General features: G+C 46.9%; 1 protein-coding gene and 1 non-coding gene across 2 annotated transcripts in view; one reads left to right on the forward strand and one right to left on the reverse strand.

The window, feature by feature from the left end:
* The window catches only part of LOC148144928 (uncharacterized), a 94,422-nt gene that overhangs the window by 23,687 nt on the left and 57,136 nt on the right, over nt 1-13,599 (reverse strand). The window contains exon 3 of the mRNA XM_087975447.1: nt 507-521. Coding sequence (XP_087831573.1) covers nt 507-521 — 15 coding nt within the window. The remainder of the gene's footprint in view (nt 1-506; nt 522-13,599) is intronic.
* Nucleotides 12,394-12,465, forward strand: trnae-uuc (transfer RNA glutamic acid (anticodon UUC)). Its single transcript has one exon. It is a non-coding gene; the product is annotated as a tRNA-Glu (tRNA).

Below are 13,599 nucleotides of genomic sequence, written 5' to 3' on the forward strand. Positions count from 1 at the left end.
TCGACTGGTGGAGTAGACTCGATGGGCCAAATGGCCTCATCCTGCTCCTGTGTATTATGGTCTTAAAGCGGAGCAGTAGTCTTAAGGGGTTCTCACAAACTATTTCAGAATCCTGAAGAGGAGTTCTTGGACTGGAAACCTTAACTCTGCTTTTTCTCCACATATGCTTCCAGTCCTGCTGAGTGTTTCCAGTGTTGTCAGTTTTTGTTTCAGTTTTCCAGCATCCACAGTTCTTTGTCTTATTTATCACAGTCATTTCTTGCCTTTCCCAAGTGTCTGGAACTTCATCTCCCTGATCTACAAACTGTTCAGTTACCCTAGAAATGGCCACTACCTCCTTATCAGAGTAGACCCCTTTGTTGCAAAATGATTGTTCAATTCTGTGACCAAAATAATTGCATTCGTAATTACTTACAACAGGGACTCTCAATATCTCAGGCAAGAACACAGCCAGATTGTTTCAGACAGTACATTTACGTGATTTGATACAAATCCCTATTCCCTACTTTACCAGCGTGCTGCTGGGAATGGAGGGTTTGAGTTAAGAAGAAGCTGGGACATTTTTCCAACGAAGCCTAGCAAGTTGACAGATAACTTTATAGAGATTTTTAAAATTAGGAGGGGGAAAAAATAAGGTGTCATTTCCTGGAGGCTCAGAATATTTTATTGCTCCAGAAGGTGTAAAAGGGGGTCAAAGATTCAGCAGAAATCGAGTAGAGCTGAGAACAGACAACATTTTACTTTGTGGGAACAGGGGGACCAGAGGACAGAGAAATCAGGACCTGAAATCGAGCTGACACCAGACTAACATGTTATCAGTGCTTTGACAATGGTACTTCTGTGCGGGGCAGGTTGAATTATGAATTGAATAGTAACTTCCTGAAGGAGACTGTGCAGGTCGGTCCCGGCCTGTCTCTGTGGCGCAACTGGTCAGCGCGTTCGGCTGTTAACCGGGAGGTTGTTGGTTCGAGACCACCCCGAGACGGTGTGTTTGTTGTTCTCGGTCCAACCGCTTTCTTGGCTGCAAAGATGCGCGTTTTTAATGGTGTCAGGAAAATGTTTCCCAAACGGAAATCTTTTCCACTGAGGAAGCACAAAGGGGTTTCTGAATTGATTGAATTTCTAACGTAAAGGACTGCGGATGCTTACAGTCCGAGACAGAAAGCGAAACTGCTGGAGCAACTCAGTACCTGGATGAGGAAAAAAAAGTTCTGAAATGTTGTCTCTGATTCTCTTTCTACAGATGCTGCCTGACCTGCTGAGTTGCTCCTGCAATTACTGGTTTTGTTTTTAACTGAACGTCCATTTCATCTTTCGGGATGAAACACCCAGACCCGCCATTTGCAGATATTTAACCCTTTCGAAACCTGTGAAGTGATTGGATTCAAACAAACTCTGCAATGATTCACTCTTTCTCAGCTCCACAGACAGAGAGACCTGGGAAATGAAGCTGTCAGTGTGGTTCTGTATTGGTGGGCCGAGTGGTGAATGCGATGGACATGAAATCCATTGCGGTTTCCCCACGCAGGTGTGAACCCTGCCGACTACAGTTGAGAACTGTCGTCAAACAGAAAGGGAGATTGCTCCACGGTTTTTTTTAAAGATGCAAATTAGGGGAGGGGTTGAAATATTTCAATCACATTGGGACTGATCGGGAACCTGCAACCCACTGCCTGTCAGGGTGGAACAAGCAGATATCCCCAGAGCTGCTTTTGAGGATATGAGCCAAGTATTTGGAAATGAGACTAGAACAGTGAGGGGCGTGAAGTCGTGGTCAAAATGAAGCAGGCACCTGAGGACAAAGGTGTTTTATTTGCAAGTGAAAGATACTGCTTCACAAATTTGGTACAATGGAAGGGAAGCAGTGACGGTGATTATCTTTGGCTGTTCACCTTGTCAATGTTCCCATTGCTGCGCATGTCCGTATTAACGTCAGAACTCTGCAGCATGGTGGCGTCAGGTACGCACAGTGCCAGGGGTGAAATGGATGACGCATCTGACTCCACCTACCTGTTTGAAATGCAGCTCACAGCTTCTTCACACACCCCAATTAATCTTTCTCATTGTCCTGAAGCCGGCATACGGTTTGAATTCCTGATCTGCAGGAACGAGACTCTTTTCACTGTCTCACGTCAGTAAGTGTCCCTGAGAACATCAAAGTCACGTCACAGCGCTGTCAGAGGAGGGGAAGCTGAAAGAGCCCCACACGCTGCTCACGGGCACATTTCACTTTCCCCAGCTCACCGCCCCAACCACTGCGGCTCCTGGCAGTGGAAAGGGAACAAACACCAAAACCCAGTCTCAGCTTTGTAAATCTTCAGGAAATAAGAAAACTGATTATCCCTTCCAATCTTCCATCCTGGGCTGACAGCGTTGATTTTAAATGGCTGTCCAGTTAGTGCCGATTCGTTTTGGCTGAAAAAAATATTCCTTATCTCATCCTAGCATTTCTTGCCACAGAGAACTGTGCGGCAGAGTTCATGTATATATTTCCTTGTATAGTATTTTGTAAATAACATTCGTTCGCGGGTTGTTTGGATGAAAGGTTCACTAGCTGTTGTTTAATGCTGAGAGGGTTGAGTTGTCTGGACATAATTTCACAGATGTCTTTAATGTAAAGTAATGTGGCTAGGGTTTCTGCAGACGTTGTGTCTGCTAGTGTCAGTTTGTTGATGTGAAATCGTCACACTGGGTTTATTGGGTCGGCAAAAGTGAGGACTGCAGATGCTCGAAACCAAAGTTTTGATCAGAGTGGTGCTGGAAAAGCACAGCAGGTCAGACAGCTTCCGAGGAGCAGGAAAACCGACGTTTTGGGCAAAAGCCCTTCATCAGGAATAGAGGCAGGACGCTTCCAGGGATGACGAGATAAATTGGGGGGGTGCTGGGCCGAAGGTAGCAAAGAGTACAATAGGTGAATGGGGGTGGGGATGGAGGTGGTAGGTCAGAGAGGAGGGTGGAGCGGACAGTTGAGAAGGGAGATTGGCAGGTAGGACAGGTCATGAGGACAGCGCTGAGCTGGAAGGTTGGAACTGAGGTAAGGTGGGGGGAGGGGAAATGAGGAAACTCGTGAAGTCCACATTGATGTCCTGGGGTTGAATTTATCCGAGGTGAAAGATGGGGCGTTCTTCTTTCAGGCATCGGGTGGGGAGTGAGCGGCGATGGAGGAGGCCCAGGACCTGCATGTTCTCGGCAGTGTGGGAGGGAGAGTTGAAATGTTGGGCCAGAGGGTGATGGGGTTGATTGCTGCGGGTGTCCTGGAGATGTTCCCTCAAGCGCTGTGACTTGATTCTGCGAGGAGTCTCCAGTCTCCCCAATGTCGAGGAGACCGCATCGGGAGCAATGGATACAAGCAATGACATTGGTGGAAGCCTTCTCACGATCGTGGCCCAGGTGCGATTTCCGGGCAGGAAAGCAATATACAATAGGGCTGTGACAGAGCGCTGCTGTCTCCCTGGTGGTCGAGTGGTTAGGATTCAGCGCTTTCACCGCTGCGGCCCGGGTTCGATTCCCGGTCAGCAAAGTGTTTCTCAATGGATCGTTTGCCTACCCATTCTCCTTAATTGCGCAGTACAGTTCCTTATTGGTCTTCGTCGTTACTAGCTACGGCCGTGTGTCGTGCCTCGTTGAAATAGTGTCCTTATTCAGGCTTGTTTGTATGCGGAGGGATCATTGCTTCTGTATCTAAGTACTTGGTTCGTGTGTGTTGTTTTCCTGTAGACGCTGTTTTGAATTTACCATTGACTGTTCGCTATACTGTGACATCTCGAAATGGCACTTTGTTGTTGTTCTCCTCTTTTGTGAATTTTATGCCAGTAAGGATATTGTTGATGGTGTTGTAGGTTTCTTCTAATTTACTTCATTTTCTGATGACAAAAATGTCATCACTGTGGCGGACAACAAAGTTTGAGTTGGATCGTTTGAAGGGCTGTTGGTTTGAGTCTCTGCATTGTTGCTTCTGCTAGGAACCCTGATACTGGTGGTTTCATGGGTGTTTCGTTGATTTGTTTGTAGCGCTTGTTACTGAATATGAAGTGGGTGGTTAAGGCACAGTTCCACGAGCTGGATAGTGCTATCTTTGCTGATGAAGTTGGTGCTGTATTTGTGTCTTTGGTTCTTCGAGTAGTGTCTCCAGTTTTCTTTGACCACATTGATGTTAATGGATGTGAACAGGGCTGTTATGTCAAAGGACATCATTATTCCATCCTCTTCTGTCTTAGAGTATTTGGTGTTCAGGAATTCTTGGATCGAGTAAATGGAGTGGCGTGAATCTTCGACTTGGTGTTTTAGTCTTCAGTGGAGGCCTTTGACTAGTCTGTATATTGGTGTTCCAAGAAGTGAGACTATGGCCTGAGGGGGGCTTCTGGTTTGAAGAGGAGGAGAACAACAACAAAGTGCCATTCCTAGATGTCACAGGAGAGCGAACAGTCAATGGTGAACTTCAAACTAGCGTCTCCAGAAAAACAACACACGCAAATCAAGTGCTTAACCACAGAAGCAATCATCCCAACACCCACAAACGAAGCTGCATCAAGACATTATTTCAATGAGCCACTACACACTGCATATAGAGGATTATAAAATCATGAGGGATACGGATGAGATGAACAGCAGGTGTCCTTTCCCTCAGCTGGGGGTTTCAGGATCCGGGAGCAAATATTTTGTGGTGAGTAGAGAAAGATTTTATAAAGACAAGACAAGGATCGTTTTTTAAGAGAGTGGTCTGAGTGCAGAATGAATGTCCAGAAGAAGTCATAGAGTCATAGAGATGTACAGTCATTGGGTTGCTCGGGCCTGTCTCTGTGGTGCAATTGGTCAGCGCGTTCGGCTGTTATCCGGAAGGTTGTTGGTTTGAGACCACCCAGGCGCGGAGCGCTTGTTGTTCACGCTCCTACCGCTTTCTTAGCTGCAAAGTTGCGCGTTTTTAATGGTGTCAGGAAAATCTTTCCCAAACGGAAATCTTTTCCACTGAGGAAGCACAAAGGGGTTTCTGAATTGATTGAATTTCTAACGTAAAGGGCTGCGGATGCTGAGAGTCCGAGACAGAAAGCGAAACTGCTGGAGCAACTCAGCAGGTTTGGCTGTACCTGGATGAGGAAAAAAAAGTTCTGAAATGTTGTCTCTGATTCTCTTTCTACAGATGCTGCCTGACCTGCTGAGTTGCTCCTGCAATTACTGGTTTTGTTTTTAACTGAACGTCCATTTCATCTTTCGGGATGAAACACCCAGACTCGCCATTTGCAGATATTTAACCCTTTCGAAACCTGTGAAGTGATTGGATTCAAACAAACTCTGCAATGATTTACTCTTTCTCAGCTCCACAGGCAGAGAGACCTGGAAAATGAAGCTGTCAGTGTGGTTCTGTATTGGTGGGCCGAGTGGTGAATGCGAAGGACATGAAATCCATTGCGGTTTCCCCACGCAGGTGTGAACCCTGCCGGCGACAGTTGAGAACTGTCGTCAAAAAGAAAGGGAGATTGCTCCACGGCTTTTTATAGATGCAAATCAGTGGAGGGGTTGAAATATTTCAATCACATTGGGACTTGTCGGGAATCTGCAACCCACTGCCTGTCAGGGTGAACAAGCAGATACCCACAGAGCTGCTTTTGAGGATATGAGCCAAGGGTTTGGAAATGAGACTAGAACAGTGAGGGGCGTGAAGTCATGATCGAAATGATGCAGGCACCTGAGGGCAAAGGTGTTTTATTTGCCAGTGAAAGATACTGCTTCACAAATTGGGGTCTATGGAAGGGAAGCAGTGACGGTGATTATCTTTGGTTGTTCACCTTGTCAATGTTCCCATTGCTGCGCATGTCCGTATTAACGTCGAAACTCTGCATCTTGGCGGCGTCAGGTCCGCACAGTGCCAGGGGCGCAATGGATGACGCATCTGACTCCACCTCCCTGTTTGAAATGCAGCTCACAGCTTCTTCACGCACCCCAATTAATCTTTCTCATTGTCCTGAAGCCGGCATACGGTTTGAATTCCCGATCTGCAGGAACGAGACTCTTTTCACTGTCACGCGTCAGTAAGTGTCCCTCAGAACGTCAGAGTCACGTCACAGCGCTGTCAGAGGAGGGGAAGCTGAAAGAGCCCCACACGCTGCTCACGGGCACATTTCACTTTCCCCAACTCACCGCCCCAACCACAGCGGCTCCTGGGAGTGGAAAGGGAAGAAACGCCAAAACCCAGTCTCAGCTTTGTAAATCTTCAGGAAATAAGAAAACTGATTATCCCTTCCGGTCTTCCATCCTGGCCTGACAGCGTTGATTTTAAATGGCTGTCCGGTTAGTGCCGATTCGTTTTGGCTGAAAAAAATCTTCCTTATCTCATCCCTGCATTTCTTGCCACAGAGAACTGTGCGGCAGAGTTCATGTATATATTTCCTTGTATAGTATTTTGTAAATAACATTCGTTTGCGGCTTGTTTGTATAGGGTATTTAAGGTTCACTAGCCGTTGTTTAATGCTGAGAGGGTTGAGTTGTCTGGAAGCCATTTCACAGATGTCTTTAATGTAAAGTAATGTGGCTAGGGTTTCTGCAGACGTTGTGTCTGCTAGTGTCAGTTTGTTGATGTGAAATCGTCACACTGGGATTATTGGGTAGGCAAAAGTGAGGACTGCAGATGCTAGAAACCAGAGTTTAGATCAGAATGGTGCTGGAAAAGCACAGCAGGTCAGACAGCTTCCGAGGAGCAGGAAAATCGACATTTCGGGCAAAGGCCCTTCAGAAGGAATAGAGGCAGGACGCTTCCATGGTTGGCGAGATAAATTGGGGGGTGCTGGGCCGAAGGTAGCAAAGACTACAATAGGTGAATGGGGGTGGGGATGGAGGTAACAGGTCAGAGAGGAGGTGGAGCGAACAGTTGAGAAGGGAGATTGGCAGGTAGGACAGGTCACGAGGACAGCGCTGAGCTGGAAGGTTGGAACTGAGGTAAGGTGGGGGGAGGGGAAATGAGGAAACTGGTGAAGTCCACATTGATGTCCTGGGGTTGAATTTATCCGAGGCGAAAAATGGGGCGTTCTTCCTTCAGGCATCGGGTGGGGAGTGAGCGGCGATGGAGGAGGCCCAGGACCTGCGTGTCCTCGGCAGAGTGGGAGGGGGAGTTGAGAGGGTGATGGGGTTGATTGGTTCGGGTGTCCTGAAGATGTTCCCTCAAGCGCTGTGACTTGACTCTGCGAGGAGTCTCCAGTCTCCCCAATGTAGAGGAGACCGCATCGGGAGCAATGGATACAAGCAATGATATTGGTGGAAGCCTTCTCACGATTGTGGCCCGGGTTCGATTTCCGGGCAGAGAAGCAATTTGCAATATGGCTGTGACGTGCTAATGCTGTCTCCCTGGTGGATTAGTGGTTCGGATTCGGCGCTTTCACCCCTGCGGCCCGGGTTCGATTCCCGGTCAGGGAAGTGTTTCTCTGTGGCTCTTTTGCCTACCCATTCTCGTTAAATGCGCTGTTCAGTTCCTTATTGGTCTTCGTCGTTACTGGCTGCTGCAGTGTGTAGTGCTTCGTTGAAATAGTGTCCTGATTCAGGCTTGTTTGTATGTGTCGGGATCATTGCTTCTGTAGCTAAGTACTTGGTTCGTGTGTGTTGTTTTCCTGTAGACGCTGTTTTGAATTTACCATTGACTGTTCGCTCTACTGTGACATCTAGAAATGGCACTTTGTTGTTGTTCTCCTCTTTTGTGAATTTTATGCCAGTAAGGATATTGTTGATGTGTTGTAGTTTTCCTCTAATTTGCTTCATTTTTTGATGACAAAAGTGTCATCACTGTGGCGGACACAAAGTTTGAGTTGGATCGTTGGAAGGGCTGTTGGTTTGAGACTCTGTATTATTGCTTCTGCTAGGAATCCTGTGGTTTCATGGGTGTTTCGTTGATTTGTTTGTAGGGCTTGTTACTGAATGTGAAGTGGGTGGTTAAGGCACAGTTCCACGAGCTGGATAGTGCTAACTTTGCTGATAAAGTTGGTGCTGTGTTTGTGTCTTTGGTTCTTCGAGTAGTGTCTCCAGTTTTCTTTGACCACTTTGATGTTAATGGATGTGAACAGGGCTGTTATGTCAAAGGATATCATTATTCCATCCTCTTCTATCTTGGTGTCTTTGGTGTTCAGGAATTCTTGGATGGAGTAAATGGAGTGGCGTGAATCTTCGACTTGGTGTTTTTGTCTTCAGTGGAGGCCTTTGACTAGTCTGTATATTGGTGTTCCAAGTAGTGACACTGTGGCATGAGGGGGGTCCTGTTTTGAAGAGGAGGAGAACAACAACAAAGTGCCATTCCTAGATGTCACAGGAGAGCGAACAGTCAATGGTGAACTTCAAACTAGCGTCTCCAGAAAAACAACACACGCAAACCTACTGCTTAACCACAGAAGCAATCATCCCAACACCCACAAACGAAGCTGCATCAGGACATTATTTCAATGAGCGACTACACACTGCATATAGAGGATTATAAAATCATGAGGGATACGGATGAGGTGAACAGCAAGTGTCCTCTCCCTCAGCTAGTGTTTTCAGGATCCGGGAGCAAATATTTTGAGGTGAGTAGAGAAAGATTTTATAAAGACAAGACAAGGATCGTTTTTAAAGAGAGTGGTCTGAGTGCAGAATGAATGTCCAGAAGAGGTCATAGAGTCATAGAGATGTACAGCACAGAAACAGACTGTTTGGTCCAACTTGTCCATGCCGGCCAACTATCCCAAAACAATCTAGTCCCACCTGACCGCACACGGCCCAATATCCCTCCAAACCCTTCCTATTCATATACCTCACCAAATGCCTTTTAAATGTTGAAATCGTACTAGACTTCACCACTTCCTCTGGCAGTTCATTCAATAAACGTACAATCCTCTGCGTGAAAACGTTGCCCCTTATATCTCTTTTGTATCTTTCCCCTCTAACGCTAAACCCATACCCTCTCGTTCTGGATTCCCCCACCCCAGGGAAAAGACTTTGTCTATTTATCCTATCCATACCCCTCATTATTTTATACACGTACAGTTACAACGTTTAAAAGACATTTGGATAAGTACATGAATATGAAAGGTTCGAAGTTTTATGGGCCAAACACTGGTAGGTGGGGCGAGTTTAGTTTGAGAACATACTCAGCATGGACGAGTTGGATGAAGGGTCTGTTCAGTGCTGTCTGACTCTGTGACTGACCTGTACTGGTCTCAAAACCATTTTCTTACCTCCCCCCATAACCATCCACTTCTTTGTTGTTCAAAACGCAGATGAATTTACCCTTGAATATGTTTAATGACCCCACTTCTGAACTGAATTCCTCTTCGTAATATACCACTTGCCTCGCTCATTGCCTGCTGCATCTGCCCGACAACTGGCGTTGACTGGAGTGGAGAGACTCTGAGACCCCTTTGTACATCCATACATCATTCCTGATGAAGGGCTTGTGCCCGAAACGTTCACTGTCCTGCTCCTCAGATGCTGCCTGACCTGTTCTGCTTTTCCAGTGCCACATTTTTCGACTTTCACCTCTAGTCCTCACTTTCTCCACATTCCAATATATCACCATTTAAACAATGCACTGCTTGTTTTTAAACAGCCAAGACGATAACTTCACATTGCGGCACTGCACTTGCCATGTGTTTGCCAATTGAGACACAGACCTGGACCAAGTTCGGGAAGAGGCAAAACACTGAGTTCTGAACAAAAACCGTAGCACACTCAAAACGTCGGCTCTGTTTACCTTTCCACAGATGCAGCTCGACCCGTTGGCTTTCTGCAGTATTCGCTGTGTTTGAACTGATCGAAGACAATGGTAATTCTGGGCGGGGCAGGTTGAATTATAAATTGAATAGTAGCTTCCTCAACGAGACAGTGCCTGGGATGCTCGGACCTGTCTCTGTGGCGCAATTGGTCGGCGCGTTCGGCTGTTAACCGGAGGGTGGGTGTCTCGAAACCACTCAGGGACGGAGCGCTTGTTGTTCACGCTCCTACCGCTTTCTTGGCTGCAAAGATGCGCGTTTTTAATGGTGTCAGGAAAATGTTTCCCAAATGGAAATCTTTTCCACTGAGGAAGCACAAAGGGGTTTCTGAATTGATTGAATTTCTAACGTAAAGGACTGCGGATTCTAACAGTTCGAGACAGAAAGCGAAACTGCTGGAGCAACTCAGTAGGTTTGGCTGTACCTGGATGAGGAAAAAAAAGTTCTGAAATGTTGTCTCTGATTCTCTTTCTACAGATGCTGCCTGACCTGCTGAGTTGCTCCTGCAATTACTGGTTTTGTTTTTAACTGAACGTCCATTTCATCTTTCGGGATGAAACACCCAGACTCGCCATTTGCAGATATTTAACCCTTTCGAAACCTGTGAAGTGATTGGATTCAAACAAACTCTGCAATGATTTACTCTTTCTCAGCTCCACAGGCAGAGAGTCCTGGGAAATGAAGCTGTCAGTGTGGTTCTGTATTGGTGGGCCGAGTGGTGAATGCGAAGGACATGAAATCCATTGCGGTTTCCCCACGCAGGTGTGAACCCTGCCGGCTACAGTTGCGAACTGTCGTCAACAAGAAAGGGAGATTGATCCACGGCTTTTTGAAAGATGCAAATCAGTGCGGGGGTTGAAATATTTCAATCACATTGGGACTTGTCGGGAATCTGCAACCCACTGCCTGTCAGGGTGGAACAAGCAGATATCTCCAGAGCTGCTTTTGTGGATATGAGCCAAGAGTTTGGAAATGAGACTAGAACAGTGAGGGGCGTGAAGTCGTGATCGAAATGAAGCAGGTACCTAAGGACAAAGGTGTTTTATTTGCCAGTGAAAGATACTGCTTCACAAAGTTGGAACTATGGAAGGGAAGCAGTGACGGTGATTATCTTTGGTTGTTCACCTTGTCAATGTTCCCATTGCTGCGCATGTCCGTATTCACGTCAGAACTCTGCAGCATGGTGGCGTCAGGTCCGCACAGGGCCGCGGCGCAATGGATGACGCATCTGACTCCACCTACCTGTTTGAAATGCAACTCACAGCTTCTTCACACACCCCAATTAATCTTTCTCATTGTCCTGAAGCCGGCATACGGTTTGAATTCCCGATCTGCGGGAATGAGAATCTTTTCATTGTCTCGCGTCAGGAAGTGTCCCTGAGAACATCAGAGTCACGTCACAGCGCTGTCAGAGGAGGGGAAGCTGAAAAAGCCCCACACGCTGCTCATGGGCACATTTCACTTTCCAAAACTCACCGCCCCAACCACTGCGGCTTCTGGGAGTGGAAAGGGAAGAAACGCCAAAACCCAGTCTCAGCTTTGTAAATCTTCAGGAAATAAGAAAACTGATTATCCTTTCCGGTCTTCCATCCTGGCCTGACAGCGTTGATTTTAAATGGCTGTCCAGTTATTACCGATTCGTTTTGGCTGAAAAAATCTTCCTTATCTCATCCCAGCATTTCTTGCCACAGAGAACTGTGCGGCAGAGTTCATGTATATATTTCCTTGTATAGTATTTTGTAAATAACATTCGTTTGCGGGTTGTTTGTAAAGGGTATTTAAGGTTCACTAGCCGTTGTTTCATGCTGAGAGGGTTGAGTTGTCTGGAAATCATTTCACAGATGTCTTTAATGTAAAGTAATGTGGCTAGGGTTTCTGCAGACGTTGTGTCTGCTAGTGTCAGTTTGTTGATGTGAAATCGTCACACTAGGTTTATTGGGTAGGCAAAAGTGCGGACTGCAGATGCTGGAAACCAGAGTTTAGGTCAGAATGGTGCTGGAAAAGCACAGCAGGTCAGACAGCTTCCGAGGAGCAGGAAAATCGACATTTCGGGCAAAAGCCCTTCATTAGGAATAGAGGCAGGACGCTTCCATGGTTGGCGAGATAAATTGGGGGGTGTTGGGCCGAAGGTAGCAATGAGTACAATAGGTGAATGGGGGTGGGGATGTAGGTGACAGGTCAGAGAGGAGGTGGAGCGAACAGTTGAGAAGGGAGATTGGCAGGTAGGACAGGTCATGAGGACAGCGCTGAGCTGGAAGGTTGGAACTGAGGTAAGGTGGGGGGAGGGGAAATGAGGAAACTGGTGAAGTCCACATTGATGTCCTGGGGTTGAATTTATCCGAGGCGAAAAATGGGGCGTTCTTCCTTCAGCATCTGGTGGGGAGTGAGCGGCGATGGAGGAGGCCCAGGACCTGTGTGTCCTCGGCAGAGTGGGAGGGGGAGTTGAGAGGGTGATGGGGTTGATTGCTGTGGGTGCCGTGGAGATGTTCCCTCAAGCGCTGTGACTGGACTCTGCGAGGAGTCTCCAGTCTCCCCAATGTAGAGGAGACCGCATCGGGAGCAATGGATACAAGCAATGATGTTGATGGAAGCCTTCTCACGATCGTGGCCCCGGTTCGATTTCCGGGCAGGGAAGCAATTTACAATAGGGCTGTGAGGTGGCGATGCTGTCTCCCTGGTAGTCTAGTGGTTAGGATTTAGCGCTTTCACCGTTGCGGCCCGGGTTCGATTCCCGGTCAGGGAAGTGTTTTTCAGTGGATCCTTTGCCTACCCAATCTACTTAAATGCGCTATACAGTGACTTGTTGGTCTTCGTCGTTACTGGCGACTGAAGTGTGCAGTGCCACGTTGAAATAGTGTCCTGATTCCGGCTTGTTTGTATGTGCAGGGATCATTGCTTCTGTAGCGAAGTACTTGGTTCGTGTGTGTTGTTTTCCTGTGGACGCTGGTTTGAATTTACCATTGACTGTTCGCTCTACTGTGACATCTAGAATTGGCACTTTGTTGTTGTTCTCTTCTTTTGTGAATTTTATGCCAGTAAGGATATTGTTGATGTGTTGTAGTTTTCCTCTAATTTGCTTCATTTTTTGATGACAAAAGTGTCATCACTGTGGCGGACACAAACTTTGGGTTGGATCGTTGGAAGTGCTGTTGGCTTGAGACTCTGAATTATTGCTTCTGCTGGGAATCCTGATACTGGTGGTTTCATTGGTGTTTCGTTGATTTGTTTGTAGGGCTTGTTACTGAATATGAAGTGGGTGGTTAAGGCACAGTTCCACGAGCTGGATAGTGCTATCTTTGCTGATGAAATTGGTGCTGTGTTTGTGTCTTTGGTTCTTCGAGTAGTGTCTCCAGTTTTCTTTGACCACGTTGATGTTAATGGATGTGAACAGGGCTGTTATGTCAAAGGACATCATTATTCCATCCTCTTCTATCTTAGTATATTTGGTGTTCAGGAATTCTTGGATGGAGTAAATGGAGTGGCGTGAATCTTCGACTTGGTGTTTTAGTCTTCAGTGGAGGCCTTTGACTAGTCCGTATATTAGTGTTCCGAGTAGTGAGACTATGGCCTGAGGCGGGGTTGGGGGGGCGGGGTGGTGGGCTCCTGGTTTGAAGAGGAGGAGAACAACAACAAAGTGCCATTCCTAGATATCACAGGAGAGCGAACAGTCAATGGGGAACTTCAAACTGGCGTCTACAGAAAAACAACACACGCAAACCAAGTGCTTAACCACAGAAGCAATCATCCCAACACCCACAAACGACGCTGCATCAGGACATTATTTCAATGAGCCACTACACACTGCATATAGAGGATTATAAAATCATGAGGGATACGGATGAGGTGATCAGCAGGTGTCCTTTCCCTCAGCTGGGCG

Source organism: Chiloscyllium plagiosum, unplaced genomic scaffold, assembly GCF_037043375.1.
Source record: "Chiloscyllium plagiosum isolate Xiang-an unplaced genomic scaffold, Cpla_swu_hap1 HiC_scaffold_27, whole genome shotgun sequence".
NCBI lineage: Eukaryota > Metazoa > Chordata > Chondrichthyes > Orectolobiformes > Hemiscylliidae > Chiloscyllium > Chiloscyllium plagiosum.